General features: G+C 36.2%; 1 protein-coding gene and 1 long non-coding RNA gene across 3 annotated transcripts; one reads left to right on the top strand and one right to left on the bottom strand.

The window, feature by feature from the left end:
* Window positions 1-1,114: 1,114 nt before the first annotated feature.
* LOC124163758 lies at window positions 1,115-3,443 on the bottom strand. Its single transcript, XR_006865837.1, has 4 exons — window positions 3,189-3,443; window positions 2,874-3,069; window positions 2,678-2,759; window positions 1,115-2,409 (listed from the first exon to the last, which is right to left on the bottom strand). It is a non-coding gene; the product is annotated as an uncharacterized LOC124163758 (long non-coding RNA).
* Window positions 3,444-3,513: 70 nt separating this feature from the next.
* LOC124163747 (protein tamozhennic) lies at window positions 3,514-13,089 on the top strand. Of its 2 annotated transcripts, none has more exons than XM_046540828.1 (6): window positions 3,514-3,745; window positions 4,011-4,222; window positions 7,422-7,681; window positions 7,851-8,030; window positions 8,134-8,418; window positions 9,215-13,089. In XM_046540828.1, exons 1-6 carry the CDS (start codon window positions 3,723-3,725, stop codon window positions 10,688-10,690), a joined length of 2,436 nt encoding a protein of 811 aa, XP_046396784.1. In that variant the 5' UTR covers window positions 3,514-3,722; the 3' UTR covers window positions 10,691-13,089. The 2 variants fall into 2 exon arrangements, with proteins under 2 accessions (XP_046396784.1, XP_046396790.1); XM_046540834.1 differs by having other exon boundaries at window positions 3,514-3,791.
* Window positions 13,090-25,035: the final 11,946 nt, after the last annotated feature.

The following is a 25,035-nucleotide window of genomic DNA, read 5'->3' as shown; positions in this document are numbered from 1 at the left end:
ATATATATTTTTTGACGGACCGGATCTAACCTGGTAACTACTTCGAGAATCCTCATCTTCTGGATTTCCCACCCATGGTGAGGGTCGAAATTGTGCGAAGTCTTTTCTTAAGTCTTCAACGAGAAAAGGAAATTGGAAAGACCTAAGGTAGATGTGAGATTTCATTTACCGTTAGATAATCACTCTCTTAAATACCTACCCATACAGCTACCGCATAGAAATTTCAACTGCTATTAGCTACAGCCGCAAGGATAGAATTAAAATTAAATTGCCACCATTTTTTTAATCATGGCTTTTATAACGATTTAGAAATGTCATATCAGAACTACTCCTGGGCTTCAAATAAAAATAATTATGTACACACTCCAGAGCGCCGTAATCACATTCACCTCGAGCGTAATGTGACCGTTACTTCGAGTGAGTGAGCTCAACCCGCTAATGAGGGATAAAATGGTAATGAATTGAAGTAACATACCCATGAATAGTCCTTAATTGCAGATCATAAGGACCATGAGCAGATCAAAACTGATTCCTCAAGACATACATGGGACACTCAATACTAAAAAACGGGACCAGCGTTTGTAGCGCCACTGCGGGCGGAAGGGAACTATCAGCAGTAGAGCGATTTAGCCCCGCCCCCTTTCGTAGTGCAAGATGCCTACTTTATAGGATACCTCAATTGCCGCGTATTTCGAAAGGGAAAATGAGAACACAAAATAACATTTACTTGTTTTATTGCTCAAAAATCACATATCATGTAGTTACAAGCAGGATATCAGAAACAAACCACAAAAACATGAAAGCAAACATCGAAAGCATGTCGTAACACACGCAAAGTTAAAATGCGGTACAATGAAATCGAGTTAAATTTTAAGAATAACAGTAGTTCATTATACAACCCATAAAGCACAATACTAAGTTGTATCCTAGCGCATCATGACTTTAAGCGCTAATATGAATAAGACTTCTAAACCAAATACAAGTAACACTTAGTGACATTCTTTAGGAAAGTTACATATTACAATACCACTCATAAAATATCACGTATTAAAGTCAGTTATAATTATGGAAGGCCATAAAAGCATATGGATGTTTAAATACAAGGAGGTTTCAGTGTTGGAAAGTCACATCATAACACTCATTACCATTCATAAAAAATACTTTTGAATTAGGCTTATCATGAAAGCCATCAAAGCATGGATATTTAAATACAAGAAGATTTCAGTTTTGCAAAGTGGTATTTTGATAACACTTTAAACTTATACGGTAAGTAGCATTCGAAGGAAGGCTTATAACAGTAGCATCACAAAGTGGTTGTGAAAACACAACATGCAGGCTTCAGTGTTATCAGCACCAATACTAACTCCTAACATTATAAATCACCAAGTGAACCAGGGATGGCCAACCTATATGACAAATGTAACTGTTGTAAGCCATTTAATTACAAAAATTTAATTATAAATACTGGCAAAATCCGTCAGTACTGGTCAATTACCATGAGTAAATGGTGAATTATATTGGTTATCGATCATTTTCACCAGTAACAGGTGTATGTTTAAAGATAACTGATTATCTGTACAAGTTTTTTTTAAAATTAGTTAATTCTTCTGTATTGATCAGTTTTTAGGTTCAATTTAGTACCACCACTAAAAATAGTTTTATTAATGATATTAGGTTGGCCACCCATGTTCAAAATTTATAATCCTAAGGAATGTGTCGATGCCTAAAGTTATTGATTCTCGATACCGATACCAAGTATACGAATCAATGGTATTGAGAATCAACACATCCCTAATCGTAATCCTATGAAACAATTACTTGGGGTAGGACTTGTGAACTACATCTATGACCCACTTGTTTTACATTAGAAATTTAAATTAAATGAAACACAGATATACTCATGATACAAATGATAATAGAAAACCACTATTTTATGAAAAATGAAATACATTGAAAACAAATAACCTTTCAATGAAATTGAAATCAAAGTGGAAGCAGAAGCACGACTTGGAAGCACGTTTGAGCATTATATCGAAACCCATAGCTTCGAATGCTCCCACACTTATTTTCAAGTGGATCTGGATTTAAATTCCTTGGGGTAAGGTTTTTAAATCCAATGCTGTGTAAAGTTTGCCAAAGGGCCTTAATATTACTTCCTAGCCCTACCCCAATTAATTAAAGAGGGAGTCCTACTCTCCTTCTGCCCATGAATGAACACCATTGACTGCAGGAGTTTCTGAGCCTCACCCCAAAATTGCACATGCTGAGATGAAGGAGACACTGCACACCGTAATGGCTTCCCAGCAAGTGGCTTCAGGGAATCACCATTTATGCTATCAAAAAGCCTGTCGAAGAAGTATAGGAGCTCAGCTGTCTCCCCGGCTTCGACTCCCAGATCTCCATTTGCAGCTGGAAAAATAGCATGGAAATTGCCGTAAAAATAAGGGACATTGTTGTCTATCAAATAGATATGAGGAGAAAAGGTCTTATTTAGAGGCAGAGTTCAATTGCTACTTCATCATTACAATCCTGAATGCATGTGTGTGATAAAAATTTAATTTTATGGATTTTAAGAACATTTTGTAATTTAGCAGGCTTCCCTACTTTTTAACACAAACTAAAAACAAAACAGACTCAATAATAAACATATGTATTCAAATATCTGAATAATACTCACGCAAGAGAGAAGGTATATATCCCACTGGAGGTGGAAGGGACTTCTTTCATTATAACCTCTCTAGCGGCATCCAATGGGGAATCTAAGAGAAAAGGCAAATGGAAATTTAGCAGGCCTCCCCACTTTTTAAAACAGACTAAAAACCAAACAGACTAAATAATTAACTGATGTATTCAAATCACTGAATAATACTCACGCCAATGCCCGAGTAACATTAAAGTTTTCTTCTTGTGAGAGCTGGGGAGTAGTTTCACTAAATCAAGCCCGATATTAAAAATTGCATTCTTCACTTGATCTTGACGACATATTTGAAAACTGTCTGCCTTTTCGTCAATTCCATATACTCCCGGCAGCCATGTAACTGCTCCAAATCGGATGGCGAATGTGATAGTCTGAAACGGTATAATGAATAATAAAGATTTCAATGACAATATTTTAGGTTCACGCTTAGTGAAAAGTACGGCCGAATTTCAACGAACCTAACATTGAAACAATACACTGGATCACTTACCTTGTTCACAAATATCTGGCCTCCTGAGATGCTCTCCCTGCTTGAATCCGCCGGCGACCGTTAACAAACCGTTAACGCCGGTTCCACCACCCTCCTTCTCGGCCTCCCAAATTTGAACTGCCTGTTTGTATTACTGCGCATGCGCGAAATTTCCTTCCAAATTCCAAGAGAGCTCATGTAGTACCCTTCCATACGTGCCTACTGCCCTGGCGCTAACGTCGCGGGGGCAACTTCGGGAAGGGGAGTGCGCCCTGTATGCCTCAAGAATCACTCACAATTTCGATCCTGAAATTTGGCATTCCCGGAGTTATCGTTACTCATCTATTTTTAGTAGCCCATGTTTCCACCAAGAGGAGGACAGAAATAATGTCACTAGGTGCGTAAGGAGAATAGTGAATTTATTATTTTGTGGACAAATTTATATCTGTCGTCGTTTAACGAATATCGAAAGAAGATTTTTCTTACATGCGAATACGTCTACGAAGAGAAATCTCCTCGCTTCATGTGTTTAATGGTTAAACTTGTGGTGATTTGATGGTTGCACGGTATCCAGCCAGGTATTATTTCAGGATTGCGGAGTAAATGAATCTTGCCATTCAATAGGTATATTTATGGAACATCATAGTTATGCGTATGTCGTGTCATAATGAATTAATACCTATTTTAACGCATATGTAGCTATTTAAATGTTTGCATACTGCGACGAAGTCGGAATAAGTCGTCTCTCAAGAATGGGAATATTTTTTTAACAAGACAGCAAGAGATTCAGCATAATTGCCATTGTGAAATCTGTAAGGCGAATGGGATTGAATGAAATTTCAGGAAAATGGGAGAGACTCGAGTGCATTTACCCCACCATCAGCAACAGATGTATTGCTTCGGCCAAAGTCGACCCAGTGCCCATCATTATTCTCACACCTCTCACTCGGATCACCGTATTACCCAGTTATGTGTGCTTATTGACCAGCTGCATTTGTCCTACCTTCACACTGAAGCAAGTCCCCACAAAATCGAGCAGCGGAATAAACTTGAAAGTGAGTAATCAGTCTTCATATTGTATTTGTTATTTTTCTTTCATCTTGTATTTTATGTATGTTGACTCGGTACATATCTTGGTGTAACTTTAACACTTATGACCATTAAAAATTCGTAATTTGCAGTCATTGATGACAGTATGCTGCGGAAATGCCGACTAACATTTCAATCATGTTCTTTTGCTTCGTTCTGGATAAACCTCTTATGTTACTTCTCTTCCATCCCTTTTTTGTTTGGAGTTGATGTTTTGAAATAGATTAGCCGTGATTTATTGTCCCTGCGTTTTGAATCCTTGTTATTGTTTTATATATGCATGTATTTTTAACAGTAGCTAATTCTATGTCACCAACACATCTGTACACATAGTTAATTTACATTATTAGCGCCCGATGGTTAGAAGTTCATTTTGTTTCTGTTTGTGGTTGTGCGTAGTTTTAAATATAAACATTAACCGTGAGAAAGCATTTTCATAGTTGAATGTGGGATCTGTTATAATCAGTGAGTAATTACTTTTGAACAAAAAATAATGAGTGGTGAAGCCCCCTCCATACAGGATGTGCATTATGAAGCATCGTTTTTAAAATGTTTTTTGGCTTCAATCGTGAAAAAGTGGATTAGTTCTGTATGTCAGAAGGTGTGTGCACCGTATTGCTGGATCATAATGAAAACCCCTCCTGCAACTAATTTATCTAATATGCTTAAAATTGAGTTCATAAGATTAATCGTTTTTTTTATTTCTGTTAAAAAATTCCTTGTATATTGTCTTATAATTTTGATGTATCAATTCCGTTTGGAGTAAGTTTCTTCTTGTTTACAGCATGGATCCATTTGAAATATGGGTATATATTTTTCTCAGATCACTCTAAAATGTATCATACTGCCAGTAGTTCACCTGAAAAACTTAAGCGGACCTTGAAGAAGGGAGACGAAAAGCTTTGAAATGTGCCCATGGCAATGAATGTAGAAGATTGGATGGAAAGATAAAACTATGAATGAAGAAGTTCTAAGGAGAATAGGAGTAGAAAGAAGTATACTGACTGAAGGAAATTAAAAGAAAGGCAGAATGTATAGGACATATTTTAAGGAGTGACTGTGTTCAGAAGTTAGTAGTAGAAGGGAAAATAGCAAGGAAGAGAGGAAGAGGAGGCACGGAATTCTTACTGACAACAAAGAAGGAGGGAATGATGCAGAGATGATAAGAGAGGCCAAGGATAGAGTGCTGTGGAGGCAACACTTCCATTGTAACCTGTCTACGGAGAGAGTCACCAATGCTGATGTTGGACAGTAAGAACAGGCCTTAAGGATTTAAGATAGAGGAGAAATCTGTGGTGGACAATCTCACAGAGGGGATTTTTAACGTGAGCTACAGAGAGCCCTTCAAGGTATGAAGGCGAGAAAACCTATGGGCATGGAAAATATTCTGTGTGAGCTTCTGAATAATTCAGGGAAGGCAGGAAGGAAAAGCCACCCCAAAATCTGTACTGTGAGAGGTGACCTAGTGAGTCCCTCTCCCATGTGATAATACACTATGTGTAGTTATCATGTTTTTTATTTAGTTTGTAAGTCATCTCTCAAGAATGGGAATAATTTTTTTAATAAGGCAGCAAGAGATTCAGCATAGACGCCATAGTGAAATTCTCTGTTCTGCTCCAGTAAATAGAAGAAAATTCTTTAGTGCGGAGACTACTGTAGTATTAGCTTGCAGAAGAGATGATTAGATTTGCATGGAAGGATATATGTCAGGTGAAGGTAGTATTGATGTTTAAATCAGTCCTATTTGCTGATGGTGAAGTGAAAGGGTTGCAACCACTAGTTTATGTAAATCTACTTCACTTTCAACTCAAACACCGATCTAATGATAGCACTTCTCATTCAAGTAATTATTCTTTCAATGAAAATAGGAGGTGGTGACTCTCCAAGTAATTTCCCTTTACTTTTATGGTGTCTCTTAAGCTTTCCAATCGGGGAAGATTGGTCTGAAGTCTTCTTTTGAAACAAGCCATTGAACAATTAGAAGGCTGTGGTCTCGTTTATTTGAGCAGCTGACGGAGGTTTTTTTATCCTAGACTTTTTCATTTGTCTTATTATATTCTTTCCTGTAAAACCTTCCCATGCCTTTGTGGTAGAAGAGATGGTAGTGTTTGTGGTGCGTTGGCTATAAACATTTGATCAGTGGAAAATGCTTTTTTAGTTGTGAATAACAAAAAAGTTGTTTTTAATCACGCTTGTACTGTGTTATATCTTAGTATCATCTTTTAAATACACTAATTTCTTCCATTAGTATACATGAGTGGAGTATCCTCATTATCTCAATAAGATTAACCCCATAACTTAGGGTTTTGCTTAGGTTTGAGGGATAATATACAAAAGATCAACAGCAGTGATCAAATGGAAGATTATGTTGAATATTTAATATTACATGTATAACATTTCGTATGCTTAAGTAATTCAATATCTGCAGTCGAAGTGACAAAACTGCAGTCAAAATGCTGTGTTCATTAAACTGAAATTTGTTGAGAACACATAATTCTTGTGTGAGTTAGATCCTTTATGTGTGGGTTTATTTGACAAATATGCAGAGCTTTTCTGCCAATACCTATTGATCAGCATCGCCTGTGTTTATGCTGACATTGTGCATTGTGATTAGAATGGTATTTTGTATTGAAGTAAGTCTATAAATATGGCAGCCATAAACTTTTTTTAATATTAATTTACCATTTACATTACTGTAAAGCAGGGGTCTCCAAACTACAGCCCGCGGGCCGGATCTGGCCCGAGGAGGGTTTTCATCCGGCCCGCACACTCGTTTCAAGTAGCGAGCGATTCTCGCTCGTATAACTCTGTGAGACTCCGCTAGGAGCATTGCAGCGCTGTACTACACGTCAAAGTCGCCTTCAACTGTTCGCAAATAAGAAATACGCCACTGGATACTTCAGTAGACGTTGGAATCGAATACTTCAGTCATTGGCAAATTTGCTATCCGGCCCGTGGGGCGATTCGAAACTTGGAATGTGGCCCTCGTGGCCTAGTAAATTGGAGACCCCTGCTGTAAAGCATTTATATTCCTTTCTTCCTGGATACTTGCTATACATGGCTGTGAATTTTTAAACTTTAAAATACCTCCAGGTTAATGACCACTGTTTTTGAAAGTATGTACGAATCTATAATAGTTTTTAATGGAATATTATCTCTTTTCAGGGCACATCTGGGAGTATTTGTGTGAAGTGCCTCATGATCGAAAGTTCACTTTTCCTCAGACTGCACAGATCCTTCACAGGTCAGCATCAGTGTCTACATCACCTTCAACTCGAACACCCTATCAATCTAATGATAGCACTTCTCATTCAAGTAATTATTCTTTCAATGGCTTTCGAGCTGCATCTGCATGGAATGCTCTTGATCAGTATGCTGCCAACCTTCTGTCACAGCCTTGGAGGAAAGAGTTTAGGGAAATGAAGGTACTAGTGCTTTGAAAAATTTGAATTCATGATATTTTTCTATCACATGTTCTTAATTTTTTTGCATTTGAGTGTGTCATGATTCCTCTCCGTAAGGAGTACTTTGCCTAATGGCTGTCTGGTTGGTTCCGAGTGGTAAATTATCACCTCAAATTCCCTTGTCTTCCAGTTGTACAGTGGGTTTTACAAGTATGAGGTTGAAACAAATTTGATTGGTGCAGAGGTGATGTTTGAATTGATGGGATACCGGAAGGTGGGTGCAGGAGCCATGTCTTTAGAAGGGCCTATTGATCCAGACAGAGTTGCGAGTGTGTCCCGAGATGCCCTTTTTGCCTATGTGGAGTGTCAAGTGAGTATTTTCTTTAGAAGCTTCTTGTGGACTGTTTATTGATTGTAATTACTGTGTAAGAATGAAATGCATTGCAAGGTCTTTACCAATCCCTACATTTCAGATCCTTTGTGCTATCTGGGGTATGGTCCCACGGAAGTTCTCTTGGTTAGATCTGATAGAATTCCGAGAAAGTCATGTCTCTGCTCCTGAAGCAGCTGCTCGAGTCCTTACCATGAGGTATTTAGCTGCCACATCTTCTACTCCTCCAGCAATTCCTTCTTACTGTACTGAACGGTCAGAGCATCACAGGAAAGTTATGGCAGCACATCAAAATCATCAGTACAACTACTCCACACCTTACCATCAAATACCTGCGAGTGCTAGCTCATGTACAAACTCTTTGGCAGTAAGTAAAATTCCTATGGTTTGTGCATTCTTTTGATTGCTTATTAAAACAAGTAAATGCATATTTATCTTCTTTATTAGACCCATTATAATAGGCCAAGAATCTTGTATTATTTTTTAATCTTGAAATAAAGATAAAATGTGGCAAAATATATCTTATTGGATCTCTTTTCAATTGTGTAACTTTGTACTTGAAAGAATCAGCATTTAACTATTTATATTATTTATTTCTTATTAATTCTCAAAATTACATTCTTCTATGTCACAATCTATCCTATACTAATTATTAGATACTTATGTATATTTTATTTATTGACTCATTCTTCTATTATTTTACTCTTTCTATGAAGTGTATATTTATACACCATTTATAAATGATTTAGTTCTTTTTTTAATGACGTTTTTTTAATTGATGGATGACATTTTGCTTACTGTTCCTTGCACTAGCTGTATTTTATTTTTCTTGATTTATTTCATCCCGTAATGACTTAGTCATCATCTTTCTATGGGAAAAATCACTCTATATGTATGTGTATGGAAACTATTGTCTATAGCAATTAAAGGAGCACAGAGGTTGCTCCTTTGTGTCTAAGATATAATTTCATATTTGAAAACAGGTCTAGTGTCTATCTGGCCTCTCAATTACTTTCATACATGCACTTCTCGCATAGAGTTGTGACATATCGCAATGGTAATATTCTTGAAATAAAAGTATGAATAAAAATGGAGCAATTTTTCAATTCCTTTTATTGGTTTCCTTCAGTCTTTATGTGATTATTATGTACATTGTGTTGCAGATGCCACCAAGAAAAGTCTCTCAGTCAGGAGCCCCTTATGCGTGGCCCCTGCAGGTGCCCACTTTACCTAATCCTAAGCAAAAGGGACCTCCTCCTATGGGATCTGCTCTGGGATCGGATGACTTTTACCCAAACGGTTATGCTGTTCACCCCGGACATCTGCTGCAGCAGTGTAATACTCTCGCCCCTTCTCACAGGTTTTCCACAGTCCATGATTGTGGGCAGTCTGGTTTAGTTTATCCATGCACTGATCAATACCATTGTGGCACACATGCTAATGGGTACCACACTCATGTATTGGATACCTCAACTGCTGCAACAGCTGTTCCAACTGCTCAGCTGGTTGAAGTTGATGGTGCTAGAGGCCTCCCATATTGTCCGCAATCAGCCCCCAGTTACTTTACACAGATCCAGAGCCATCCTGCTGTGTCTGTGCCTGTGTCTCCATGTCAAGCCAATGTAGCCTTTGGTATTGATTCACAAAGTGGCTACTGTCAGCAGTCTCACATGACCATCCCTCACTCTTTGTCCTACACCGCTGTGCCTATGGCTAATGCTACTCTCGATTCAGCTGTCAGAAGACGGGGAGTCATTGGAGAAGAAAATAGAGAGCGTCAAAGGGCTAACCTTCATGCACGGAGGGATGAAACTGATGGAATAGCTAGTGAAAGAGTTACTGCCACAATGGGTCGAGGCTATAATAAGGCAAAAATGAGTTATGTTTCTGATAGTACTGCTCCTGCAGATGGCGATACCCTTGGAAGTTGGAGTTATGTATTTCGAGATCTGGAGACCCAAGGTTATTCAAAAGATCTTGGAGATAGGGAAGACGTCTTGAACCCTAGGTACAAGGAAGCTAATAAATCGGTATCCGAAGAAGAGGCTGCTCGGGCTGCTGAATTGGAGATTAAAAATGTGATGTCAGAGAGAAATATGACTGTTCCATTACCTGATCCTGCAGTGGAGAAAATGGGAAAAGTTTTACAAAAATTAAGATTGGATCCTAAGAAAGCAGGTGGTACAGAAGAGGAGAAAAGAAGAGTCTCTAAATCTTCAACTGCAAGTCATGTCATGGATGAAAAGCCCACCAGCATGGCTAAAGAATTTGCCGGAAGTGAAGTTAGCAGAGGGAATAGTGTAGATAGAAATTCAGAAAAATTGGTTTCTGCTCTCTCCAACTCTACGCGAAGCCACGATGCAGAAAGAATTTCATTGGGAAGTGGCAGGGCTAGCCAGCCTAGTGAAGAGAAGTACGAGGACTGGGAGTGCACTTATTGCACGTTCAGGAATGCTGCTGGTGGTGTTAAGCGTGACGTGTGCGAAATCTGTGGAAAATCAAGGCGTAGGGGAGCAGAGGAGAGGCCCCTGGCGAGTGGCGGTAGGGAATGCCCAAAATGCACCTTGGTCAATGTGAAAGAGGCATCTGCTTGTGAGGCTTGTGGAGCATCGCTGGCACACTCACCCACCTACATCTGATCACCTGCCTCTGTACTGCAACCTCTCCCTTGTGATATGCTAGGTATGGAATGTTTCAATTTAAAGCCAAATAGTCCACTTGTGTTGGCTTTGAACCTATTTTCCATCTTATTTTTGCTAATGAAAATTGAGAAAATTAATGGGAAAGTTTGAACTAGTGTTGAGATGCTCTCATTTTACCTATTTCAAATTGATGATTAATATTATCAACATATAGATATTTTCATATTTCTGCTGATAGACTTGCCTTACTGCAGTGAATTCATGATTAAGTTATTTTGTTGATTTTGAATGTGGAATTGGATTGGGAAGCACAAAAGGAATATATACTACATCAAGCAGACTTTTGAAAATTTTCTTGGAACAGAAGTAGAGGTAAACATTGAAATTCAATTTAGCATCAGTAATCTGGAAAGTCTATCTGGGACTGCAGAAATGCTGTCTATTGTACACTATTGTTTTTTTTTTTAATTTTTGAAAATAATCCTCATTGCCTGATGTTACAGAGTACCATTAGGAGTTTGAATACTTTAATGATACATTTGATGAAGTTTCTTAGATGTACAGAAATTAGTACTAATAGTGAAACATGTTTAAATTTATCTTGCTCTGGCATACTCCAATTGTGTATAATTAATTGATTTTTTTGAGAGTAAAATTTTATTAAAGTATACATCATTTTCTGGGAGAAATTAAAAATATAATATTTTTTAAGGTACTAGCATTGATTTTTCCAAAGCATTTGCCAAAGATAACAATTCGAAAGTTATTATCCCTCGAGTATTGAATTTTTCATAATTCATTTCACTAAACAGGTAGTCACGCACACATTATATTATCCATATTTGCACCAATATTTGTTTATTTATAAAAGTGGGTGGACATGTACAATTGCCTATGATATCCACTTTAGTTTTTGGCATAATACTATGACCTCCATCAGTAAAGTAACTTAAGTGTGTTGCTAAAGTGATTCTGATCTGCTAGTGATGTGTGCTTTGCCCTGAACTCTATATTGTTTTATTTTGTTTTCATTGTTTGAATCCAAATGTTAATGCTCCATTTTTTTACTTTTAACATGCACATATCTTGGTATGATGACAGTTTGCCTTTGCCTTTTTGAGGGATAAGTTGTGTATCAAATCCTCCTCTTTGAATTTATTTGAATATTCTAGATTACCTACATGTACAAGTCATACTTCTTTATTATTAATACAAACTAGTAGCGAATGAAACCTCCTGTGCACAAAGTTATTACTTCATCATGTTCTTTCCCTTTCTAATTGGGTAATATTCCTTTACATTTAAACATTTTTTCACACTGTAAATGACTGATTTTATTCTTTTTCTTACTGTTGCTATTTTTGCATATGCCTTGGTCTCCCCCGTAGTGCACAAAATTGGGAGGAATTTAATTTTGCTATACCCCATAGTAAGGTTTGCCTGGAAATACATACAACCAATTAAAGACTGTGTCATGTGTGTCACTTCATTAATTGGTTTGTGTTCAATTATGCAAACTGTAATTTAGTGGTGATGCAGATCATGTTTGTAATTTGCAGCTAACTGACAAACCTGTGAAATATAGTTGAAGATTGTGATAATGTTAGTTATCTGTCCGTTATCGTAAGTTCTGCACAAGCTGATATGCAAAGTGACAATCAGTCAGGTGGAATTGTAAATTTGCAGTTACCCAGTTATTTATTTGAGTGGTAATTTGAGTTTCTTTCGTGTAATTCATCCCCTATAGAATGAGCATTCATCCCTCACAGTATAATTTATGTGCCTTTTAATTTTAATATTTTATTTAAATTACATGAATACTTCTCAATTTGTTACATGGTGTGGTATAAAGCTATTGCTTCAAGTATAATTCTGTATTTCTTTTCAATATTGTTAGTATTGTGTGGCATTCATTTTAGCTGTTCATGAAAGCTAGCTAATTCACTATGCCAGCATTCATTTCTAGTCCATTTGCACCATAAACCTGGTAAAAGGTTGAATGGTGTTTTGATTTGATGCGTGTGTATCATTTTATTACATTTTGCATTCAAAGAAATTTTGTATCATTACTGTCAAAAGCATTTATTGTAAAATATATTTGTTACTATGTACAAATTGGCTTTCTAAAGTACATGCATAGTTATATGTTTACTAATTTCAAAGTTTATTGATACTTTAGTGATAGAGTAATACCTAATTTTCCCTGGGTATTGAAAAATGTAAAAAATGCCTAGCAGTTAAATCTATTAGAAGGAAATCTCAATAATTCATGTTGAAAAAATATTTGGTCACCTTTTTATACAGATTCTTGTTAATTACTTTCATAATGTACAAAAGTTTGGAAATTGGTATCTCCTATGGTTCCTCCATGTAAATAAAATTGTTTTGCTTTTTTATCCTCTTGTGTTTTGTGAAAGGAGTATCTCAATGATTTTGTTTATTATTTGAAACCCTAATTCATTAGTACCTATTTCAGTCATTTATTTGGTGATGCTTATTATATTTGTTATTGCAATGCTAGTTCTGTCCCCTGTCTAGGACGTTGTACTACTGAGACATTTTCATTAAGCTCACTTGGTTCCAAATTGTTAGGCCTCCATAATTTTTTGACTGAATGAAATGCCAGAGTATACAAATTTTGAGTTTCTAAATGTTGCATGACCTGGGAATCTGTGCAGATATTTCTGTTGCCTACAGACTTTTTTACTTTTAAGTTTTTGGGGAGATATTTGACAATGTACCTTTGAAATGGTGTGTAAATGTGTAAAAGTATTTTTCTGCAGTTTCCCATGTCTATCTGGAATATTTTTATGGAAATTCACTCAGAAGTCTTCCATTTTTGTTTTTTATTGTATTTCCCGTCAGTTAAAAGTAATATCTATCTTATGGATAACCCTGGAAATGGAATAAACATTTCTTAATGGAGTAATGGTATTTACTAAACCAGAAATCATTGTTTATCAAAGAGATCACATGGTTTGTGATTTTCGTATACTTTCCTGGATAATCACTCTTCATGTCAGTCATGAAATTTCAAGTAAAGTAATTTTCTTCTGTCATTACTTCAACTGCTGATGCATTGACAGGAATTTCATGCAATCGGATAACCAAGTTTCAGAATCAATTATTTTCTCATTCCGTTATATATTATCATGTCATCTTCTGGAGTATTTGAAAAATCACGAAAAATATTTGGTATAGATTTATTTAATTCTGTATGTTAAGATAAATCTTGCAGGTCAGCACACAAATTCTTCAATGAAAAAAGTATACACATGAGTATAAACGAACGAGGCACACAAATCTTATTCATGGCCCATAGGTCATTGCTTGGACACATCTGTTCTACACCATTCAGCCACTATTCCTATGCCATCTGATTTAATTGAGTTTTACTGCATGCCAAAAATAATTTCCAATTTATCAATTTAATCGGGGTATATACCTGTTTAATATCATTCGAGAGAGATTTCTGATTCACTGTGGACACAGGAGAGGCATACTATAATGGGTTTTCTTAGGAGAAAAACAAAGGTTGGAATTACGCACCCAACAATGGAAGGACTTTCTTCATGTTAGGAGTTTTATAGGCTTTCATGCTACATTTTTCTGAATATAACCTTTTCAAATGTAAATGTTACTTTTATGGTGGTAATTTGATCTCAGCATATTTTATGTTTCAATTGTAAGTCTCTGAATACCCTGGCTCAACATAAAAAACAATTATCCATCTGACATTATGGTAGTGCTAAAATTCCAGTGGGGATAATGTATTCTTGGCGTGTATGTATGTATATGAAAACAGGCTCTCCTGAACTTTTTGGATACTTGTGGCTGACTTTATAAAGGAACACTTCAGGAACTAGGAACTGAAAAAGACTATTCAGTTATTGTTTCTCTAATCTGTATTATGGTACGGTATATATATAATAGAATCCACATAATGAGTGATGCTGTGAAGCAAACTAATATGATCAAGCAGGGATCGTAGGTATTTCATAAGGTATATTATTGTAATCCAGCAAGGATATGACAATTTGCTGTTGGTGAAGGGTATGATTTAAGCATAATGAGGGCTCTTAATAAAAAGCCTACCTACTTAGGCAATAGAAACTAACTAGTCTGCTGCATCTTATGTTTTGGCTCTTGATCTTCAGCCTCCATCTCTGGCAGCATCATCAGGAGAGTGACTTATTTTGTAATTTGAAGATAATTGCAATCCAAATTTGTTCTTTTGATGATGCCACCTTTAGCAATGGAGGTAAAAGTTTGTGCACCAAAATCAAGGGCAAGCCAGAGCAAAAAACCCTGGAGAAATATTAGCCCATGAGGGAACCTATTATAGAAGTGAAGTATACATACTACATAGGGGCGCAGCTAGGAAATAAGGCTAGGGTTTTAGGCACAACTAATACTGTCAGACAAGGGTGCAGCTAGGAGTTAAGACTGGGGGGGGGGGTTAAGGTGCAACTAATACTGGGGTGTGTGGGGGTATGGAATACCCATCAGGATAAGCGGTAGGTGCAAGATTAGTAAATTGCGGAATTTTAAGATAAATGGTTCAAAATGGTGTGTCTCACGGCTTTCTCAGGGATATTTAATTAATCCTTACACTGTTCTATTAGTAATATCAATCCAATTAAGTAAAATGGATGAAACTTAAAAATTTCTGTGGGGGGTTTAACCCCCCCCCTCGCTGTGCCACTGGTGTCTGGGGGTATGGCATACCTGCCAGGGTAAGCGGGAGGTGTGGGGGCCCTCCCCTGGAAAAATTAGGTTAAATAGTGAGTTTTATGGCTTTCTGAGGGCTATTTTATAAATCCTTACAAAATTCTATAAGTATTCTAATGCAATTAAGTAAAATGGATTTAACTTAATAAATTTCTTAACTCTGGGGGGGTTTATTCCCCAAAAACCTTCCCTTGCTGCGCTACTGATACTATGTGTGTATGTAAAATAATATCAATTTCAGTTATGCTTAATGATTTTAGAGACCTCTCCTTGGCTATGTGCCTGATTGAGGGAATGAGAAAATCCACATTCATTAGGTAATTTTGGAAGCATGGCTTCCTCAATGGGTTTAGGATTCTGAATGAAATATTTGAATCTTGTTCTCAGAGGATCGGTGAAAAGCTATTACTATTGTAGGGTTAATAAGCCAACATATCATCCATCTCTTTGTGGTGGGTTCAAAGGATGAGTTTTCTCATTTTTATTAAGGCGAAACTGGCCATAGAAAACCAGTAATTATGTCTGCTGCTGTAAGCTGAAATCTTGTGGGGCTGTGGTTTTGAAATTTAGATACGTTTTGATTATACATTGATACTTTACTTGCGGTAAAGTTTTCCTCTGGTTTTGAGAATTCTATTGAAGCACACTTGGTCTCTGCAAGCTTATTGTCATGTGGATAGTATTCATTGAAAAGAAAGGACCATTTTTATTATTTACTAGAAGCTTATAATGAATATTTAAACCTTAAAGATCCACCGATTGGATACAATTTGACTTAAATTTGAGGATTTTAGCGGAAGTGACATCACCTCATCATTAGAATCTGAATTTCCTGCCTTGACATGTGGATTGGGAAGTTAGAATGCTTGTGGTTTTTCCCTGCAAACTCATCCAAGTCCTTAAAAAAAATATGTTCTCAAAAGTTAATATGTGGTTAAGCAAGAAGCAGTTTCAGTGTAGATACATATTATTATATCAACCAAACGGAGGAGTTCATTGATTGATGTAGTTACACAAAGGAGTGTTTAGTAATAAATTTCAAATTGGAGATTCATAGCAAAAGTGTATTCTTCTTCATCTATTCCTCTGATTTTCATGCATGGCTTTTGGGTCCAGTTCATTTATTCTTAAAAGTTACTTGCATTTGTGATATTAGGCTGCAATTTTCACACTTGGAATTAAGATTTTATTCTGGTCCTTGTTTTTACCTAAATTAAGTTTTCCTTCAAAGCTTTAAATTTTAACACGTTGCGTACCGGGGTAAGCTAATGTTTAGGATATAACTTTACCCAATCAAATGTTATGATGCATCAATTCATTATGAATAACGAACAACAACTGAAAACGTACTAACAAATACGTTTTGTAAGCTTCAAAATTGTTTAGGTTGACCTGCCTAAATGACGAGAATCTTCGTCATCCGTCCAAAACGTTCGGGAAAAAAATGACGAGAATTCTCACCATCCGTACGCAACGTGTTAATCTCGCAGTAAAATATTTTTCTATAAATTGCAAAAAAATATGTGATAATCATCATTTTTCTCGCGTTACAGTTGAAATATGGCAATGGAGTAAACATATGATGCAATTGCATTTTTTCTATTATTCTGACAGACAGAAGGTTTTATTTGCAAAAATTACTCATTAACAACTTCTTGACACCAAATTTAATTAATTCCACTACAAAAAGGTCAATTTATTTACAATTTAAGCTAATCATCTTAGTAAAGGATGTCAATTTCAGTGATATACTTTAAGCTTTCATAGCTGAAGAAACCTCAACAGAAATGTCCTTACTTTGTTGAACTGATAATAAATCCAATCAGCTAGTTGTCTTTTGGAAAGCCTTATTCACTCTTGGAGTTTGTGCTTTTGTAAAGTTGATAGGCACTCCATATTAACAAAAATGTCAAAGGGGTGAATAGAAAGGAAATTCTTGGATGAAATATGTGATTATCTCATATACAGACTTGTACTACTAATAGTGTGTTCCATTCTTGTGATTTTCATGAGTGATGCATTCAGTCCTTGGCACTTTGTCCAGCAGAGTAATGACATATAGTTCATATTGGTAGATTGTAAGCAACATACAGACCTTCACTTTGTTTTTGAGGTAATCAGTTTTCCTTGGAGGGATAGGATGATTTAACACATCCAGTGTCTGTTGGTCGGGGCGGGAGCCCTTCCCCTGCCTCCGCATGTGACTAATATCCACTTCTGAGTCTTCTGATTGTGTATATGGCCTTCAGCAAGCTTCCCTCTTTCGAATCCTGTGCACCGCTTGTAAAAAGCAGTATTTGAACGGAAGTTACAGTGCGGAAACCTCCCTCATTTTTTCTTTATTATTGTAACGGTCGATTTTGACGACTTTCATGAAAATCGGGCATTGAAAGTGTTAAACCATGCTGAATCCCTCAGTAATATTTCATGGACATTGCTTCAAGTGACCTGTTACAGTGTTCAAAAGGTTAAAGTATCCAAGGGTAGCTAATAAAAATGAAAAATTCTGAACCACCCATCTTCGTTAGTAGCAGGTATGTTACTCAAACTTCTCTGATGTGAAATATTTTTAAACATTTATGTTTATAGTACTACAAAAGTAAAATTTTTGGGTCACATCAGCCTAGTTCTCATGCTGCTCATAATTTTTATCAATATTGAGAAACTGTAGTTTTTGACTTCGATAACACGAGCTAGCCCTAATGTCTAAAGTTTGGTATGGCAATTCAAGGAACTCTCATGAAAACCAATCTTTCCCTGGAATTCTCATCTGGATTTCTCCATATTTTTTCCTCTTTTAGGCATAATAAGAAATAAGCAAGATTACATATGTCAAAAAAACTTCAGAAGAGTGGTTTGCGTGCTACAAATTAATGGCTATTTCGGTATGTTAACTTAATGTGTTCCCTGCAATATGCTGCCTTATGGCATCTTGTATAATATCAAATTCTAGTTGATGAGCCCCTTAGAAATATCTTGTGGCATATGTAGTATTGCCTTCATTAGGACTGGGCAGGGAATGTGTTAAATTTATTATTTTCATTAACATACATATACAATGTCATTGAAAGTATTTTGCTTGTACATTCGATAATTTGACTACTATTTGTTGATAAAATTTAGGTTTTCAAATGTCACACATTTGTCTGGCTAGCTTATAGCCTCATACCTTGGTGCAACTTAACAATTGTTCCACTGAAATTCCTTTGTTTTGAGATTTTCCACATTTTATTATGCGTGTGACATTATGACATATATGTTCACTAATTAATTTTTTAACTGGACTACTTTGAAGATTCAAGAAGTACCTTTGGTCGTCTGATCAGATAGAAATATTGTTATTTTTACGTACCTCTTCAAGTTTTTCTTATTGAATATCACTGATAGAAGCTTAGGTATGGCCTAGGCTATATTTTTGTAAATGGCGTTAGTTCTTTACTTGTTAGTTATTGCGTCTTTCATTTGGTATTGTTCAATTTTAAGTTCTCTGTTATAAATTTTGGTTCAAAAGTACACTTACTATCAATTCACCTAGTGTACCTTTAGGTCTCTAGCACTATACACCAGTAATAATAATCGTTGTAAGTACGTATACTCCAGCGAGCTTGTAATACTGTCTTAGAGTTAGCACAATTCGAGGGATTTATCACCATACCATAAATATAAGGAGAAAGTTGACTATAATTTTTCTACTTGCTATGTCGGTGAACATTTGGCTCACTGTATGTTTCATGTTTTGTGCTGTATACATTGATGTAAAGGGAAGTACTTGTCTCATGGGCCTAGAAAAACATTTACTTCAAATAATAATAGGAGTAAAAAAATCCTGGGATGTTCATAGGAAATCAGGATATAAGAAACAAATGTGGGGTGTTAAGCATTAGATATGTTAGAGAGAAAAATAAAGCCTCTTTTAACTAGAAATATATAATAGGTACTTTCATTTTAATAAAAGACTGACCTTTAAGAGTGAGTATACTTAGATAGTGTTAAAGTAGTCATGTACCTAGTAGTGAAATGTAAGTGAATTGATGCTTTGCATATATTTCATCAATGAAATGTAAGATAAGTATTACATTCATCTGTTAACAGCTAGCTTGAACATATTAGCCAAATAAATGTACAACTATCTTTTGAAACAAATGCTAAAATTTCAATTAGCATAGATATATTAATGCACTAAAAAATATTTAGGCAGAGTATTATCAGCAAAGAAGTATTTTTCTATGGTAATGTTGAGGAAGATTAAGGAGTTCTATTTGATGTTAAGAAAATGTGAAAGAATAAAAATATGTATGTTATTATATGCATTATTTTCAATTTGTATGTTTTCAACTCTGGAATTCTCACTACGTACATGTTAAAGATCAAATGCCTGTAAATTATGCCATATGCATCTGTAAATATTTGTACCTACCATTAAAGTTTTCATCATCCATTGTATTTGTCAATTTTCATTATTTAGAGAATTAGAAATTTCTTTTTATGAGTACCCTATTTGAAATATTCAATAAATGGAAATTCAATTGAATGTGAGGAAATTCAATAAAGTATTTCCATGTATTCAATTGAAATTAGTCACTTTTCAATTGAACGGAATTGAATATTTCCAATGGGGTACACATACATACACACTGAGTCTGTAAATGATGACCATGATGCAAGGGTGGATCCAGGATTTTTTTTGTGCGCCAGGTTCTGACTGGCAAACAGTCTTCTCAAATTTGGGATTAAAAACTATGTGTATGCAAACATTATTCTACAAAATATATAATCTCAATTTTATCATAAAAGTTATTAATATGTAAATATTTATAACTTTTATAGTAAAATATAAAATCCGTTAATATTTGTATTAAAAATCTTGTCTATTTTTAAGCGTCCGGGGAGGGGGGGACATGTGCCCTCATTCCCCTCCCTCTTCATCCCTCTATTGCATGATGCAACCACCTTTTTTTTCGCTTTTGGTCGTATATTTTCATTCCTACATTTTTGACTGGACAATGGTATATTTTAGTGTTCTTCTTTTCAATCAAAATTTTCTCCCCTCTGTAGCTACATCAGCAGCACTTCATTATACATATGTACAATTAATTTCTAGCTAAAAATTTAGCTGAAATTCTTGACTTCTTTTCTGATCAATGCAGTGAGCATAATTAATAATTAATTGTGTTGTACCTTTTATTTAATCTCTCTGGTTTCCTTGGGCAATATTTAACGTCTTTAACTCGTTATTTAGCTTAAAAAATGTTCACACTAAAAATATATCCCACATATTTTTACCATTTTTAAGTGACATTTTCTTCTACGTGGACTTCTTTTCTAAGCAGGTATCAGGCAGTTGGAGATTGAGTCCTTGATGCATCATGCTGTCTAATCTAGGTATATGTACATTATTGCGCCTAGAATTGTCAAACATGATGCACCTATTTTTACATTTCTGGTCCCTTTTCACTGTGTAGTGGTAAATAAAATATTAATTTATTAACTTATTTTTAAATAAATTTAACCCTTTCCAATGGCTCATACAAGAGGAAAAATTTTTCCATGCTACAAGTAGCATAAGAATATTTGAAACCTCCCTGGGTGGAGCTCATTATAGGGGTGGAGTTGCCCTGGCATTTTCGTCCCTCAGATTTGGGACTCAACTCAATGGGGTGCCCATCCCTTACTCCGGCCACTGGACTAGATCCTCTAACCCTATCTTAGCACAAATCCACTGTCAGCTCATTTGATTTTCAGTAATTTTCTCTTCTATAAGAATTGCTAACATTTATTTAAAGCATTGTGGTATTTTATATGGATTTCTAGTGTTGATAACAACAAAGTTAGTGAACACAAGGTACTAAGACTATAAGTCCACAAGTTTGTTATTTTTAACACTAAAATTTCGTTTAAAAATTGCTTACCCACAGAAAAAAAAACAAAGAATTAATTTTAAAGTATGAAAATATTGTAGTCTGCAACAAAATATATCATTGCAAAAGATGATAATACATGAGCGGGAGGGTCGAACTACTTAATTCCTGAGGAGTTGCACTAATGTCTTACTAAACTGGGTCTCAGGCCAGACCTGAATGCATTCGACAATCGCTACCTCAGCAGTCACTTCTGCTAGAGCCGACGTCCAGTCATTTGTGTTTAAAAATCCACAACAGCTATACCCGTTAGGTCTTCCGTGTATGAAAATGCCCGTCGGCTTCACCCAACATTCAGCAAAAAAGGTTAAAGAGACAACCAATTTCAAAACACAATAACCCCCTAACAAACTGCTTAGAGGTGGCTCACAGTGTATTATGAAGATGAATCTCGTGTCTATAGGTTCTTGTTTTATTTTAAAGAAATGGTGAAGTGTGATATGAGATGGATTAACACCTTGAGAATTTTTAGCATGGGAGAGGGATCAAGGTTCGATGAAGACTATTCTAGCATCTCTTCAAGGAGCTTCTTCTTTTGTCAGTGACTAGCTTTGTGTCTAGTTGTGGATGATGCCCATTCTGAGGAGGCTCATGCTGGTGATCAATGGATTTTGGCTCTTAACTCTTTCGCGCCGGGCTCCTTCGCGGAAAGTTGGTTTTGGCTGTACGAAGGCTTTGAGCATTTCTTTTTCACCCTGTACAGAGTTGTTTCTCAGCAAGGAATTGTCCAGGTAGTCGCTTCCTCCACTTAATGACCTTGCCTAGCGAGGTGCCGGGCCCTTTCCTCTGCAACTGGGCAAATATAATCCTCAACCCTTTTATCGAAGGCAGCCCATCACGGTATACTTTTGCGGTCAGTTTATTGTTACTAGTGCGATTTTAATTTTTTGTAAATTGTTACTATTGCACCAAATGTCAGTTCATCAATGTATACCTTTCATTTTGCAATGCCTCTAGAACTTTTAAACAAAGTTCTACGGTTATTTTTAGGGTTTTCAGCAAAAGGGCATCATATCATAGACCAACAAATACTTTAAAGGGAATGAAATCTTTCAATGTACCTAGCATACTGCTAGGTACTTACGATTTATGATATTAACATATTTTAAATCCATGATGCCCAAATCCACACTCTCACCAAGAAAATGAGCTATTCCAAGAAGAGTGAGGTTATCATCTTCCACATACATATTTCAGTAAGAGGCTACTTGCACCAATCTACTCTTGGATGTGCCAGTTGGAGGGTAATATGTTTTCCCAAGAAAACATTAATGCACTAATGTGTCCTGAAGAAAGCCTGTGAGGTGCACAGGGCAGACCACCTTAATGTAACCTGTCCAGAGAACTAAGATATGAGGGTAATTACCTGGGTAGAGCAGTTCTCTTTCCTGGAATGGTATGGACTGCTTCTCACAACATGTGTCTATGTAAAACATTCCTTACTTGTACAGAAAATTTACGAATTTTTAGGATATGCATTAATTAGCATTTATAGCAAAATTCATTTATAATACGTTTGTATTCAAAGGTTGATAAGAGGTTATTAAAAATAGTTGCTGTAATTTTGGCTCACGACAAAGAACTGAGAGAATCATATTTTATTACATTACAAGAGGTTTTTTTCATAGGAGTCCAATCGGATATTTCACCAAATTTCACCGAAAATGTACACTTAGAATGTGGCTAACATAGTAACGTAAATCTTTATATGTAAATCATAACAATATCGCTCCAATAAATTTGCTAGTAAGGTTGAAAAATAAAAATTAAACATCTAACCTTAGCGTCTCCAAAATTTGTTCTAGGTGATGATGTACTCCGTTAATATGAACGCTAGAGTTCGGTTTAAAATTTGGAACTGATCAGCAGAACATCCAGAATGTAATTCTTGGCATTGATTTTCAATAAATGCAACATGTACATTTGTAGTTATTCTCACTTATAAACAAATAAGTGACCATGAGCACCTTCCTTGAGTGGGACATTACGTGCCGGAAGGGGCCGAGATAATCTCCTGACGCACAATAAGAAAGGGTCGGACCTCTCGCACCTAGGGACCCTAATGGTGCTTGGGACCCACTTGGCATACTTGACCGCAAAGCCATGAAAACACGGCCTATAGCATCAAAATATTCAAGCCATGGAAACACGGCCTTCGTAGGGAAAGGGTTCAGAGTCTGAGAGTAGGGACAGTGCCCGGGAAAGAAGTTTTTTTTGGGTGTAAAATGTGGGTGTTCAGCAGCATTGCACTGGTAGAGGGAGTGTGGAAGAGTGATGGTCATTTCCTGAGGGATATCCCCTGTAAGTTGTACTAGACTGAGTTTGTGATTGAGAGAAATCTTATGGAAAGGTTTCCAGAACAGTGGAGGATGGAGAGGTAAGGTGTTAGAATGGAATTAGATATTCTATGACAAAAGAGAGATTCTCCGTCTTCAGTTAGCCAAATATTTCAATGGGTTTCCACCGTTTTTTGATGATTATAACCATGAAAAGTCCTTCTCTTTGGCCTTTAAGTAATTTTTTTTTGTTTTGGCTGTAATTAAAAAGGTGCTGGGGAGTCTGTAGTCTAGCATATTTTTGTAACATGTACTTTCAACAACTCAGTAAAATCCTTTTGGTATGTGGTGGTTCACAGAAGGGATATAGTCCCAGTCACCGTCTCTGGTAACTGGTGATCATGCATGTTAATTACTAATGGTAAAATATGACTGTACATGGTGGAGTTAAATGTTGCCTCACCTTGGGGTTGCATAAGATACATAAGTGGCTACCTTAAGTGGTGCAGAATCCATAGTTAGGAGAGCAGTGAGGAACGGGATCACATAACTGCCCTAATGAAAATAAGTAGATTTTGAGCGGGTTCTGAAAGTTTCTATTTTGAGATTGAAGAGATTTTGTGGATCTCGATTAAAACCTCTGGGAAACAAATTGCACGGGTTTTCTCTGGGTTCCTAAGAGACTGAAAACCCCTGTTATCCCCAAGTAAAAATAGAGTTTTGGGGTATCCTCCATCAACCTCTTGACTACTGCTTCCGAGCAGAATTCTCACAGATGATGGGTGACCAAGCTTGGCTTATAAAATGCAAAATTTTCCATTCCGAAGACCAGCTGCCTACGGAAAAATGCACTTCTGGTCGGGCTGAATTCTTTTCAGGGATTATGGGGGAATGAAAATGAGTCCAAAATTTTTTTTTACAAAACATATTTTCAGTTTTCTGCGATATTTCGATCAAAAGTTTCTATGGAGCGAACAATAAGTTAATCTTTTGTAGGTACAGGGAGAATGTGAATTCCGAATGTGATGGGGGCGATATAGCCGAGGTTCGAACAAGTTTGCGTGTGAGGTTGCCTACCTTATAACAAACAAGGCGATTGCATAGTGTGACAGCAAACTAGCTAAAATTGCATAGTGAGACTGGCATGCCACGCATATACCTGGATGAATTTTTAAAATTGGAGTTTCTCCATTTAAGTTAAATATGTTGATTAGAATATATAATATCACTAGTATTGGTAAATACCTATTTTTGTGGAAAATAGATAAATTCTCCAACTATGCATACATGTTTGGCTTTCGCGCATACGCTGAAGTAAATTAAACCAAGAATTTCAGCATAGAAGAAATATAATTATATGGTAATTTACGAACATACCAAGTTTAAAAATAATTGTGTATGTATACACCTCGTGGAA

This window comes from Ischnura elegans, chromosome 1 (assembly GCF_921293095.1).
Source record: "Ischnura elegans chromosome 1, ioIscEleg1.1, whole genome shotgun sequence".
Lineage (NCBI taxonomy): Eukaryota > Metazoa > Arthropoda > Insecta > Odonata > Coenagrionidae > Ischnura > Ischnura elegans.
Note: the sequence above shows the minus strand (reverse complement) of the source record. Positions and strands in the feature narration are given on the sequence as shown.

Coding starts and splice junctions, on each gene's coding strand:
- LOC124163747 (XM_046540828.1), top strand. CDS start 3,723: ATGGTTGCACGGTATCCAGCCAG. Junction 7,682..7,850: donor AAGAGTTTAGGGAAATGAAG/GTACTAGTGCTT, acceptor CTTGTCTTCCAG/TTGTACAGTGGGTTTTACAA. Junction 8,031..8,133: donor TTGCCTATGTGGAGTGTCAA/GTGAGTATTTTC, acceptor CCTACATTTCAG/ATCCTTTGTGCTATCTGGGG.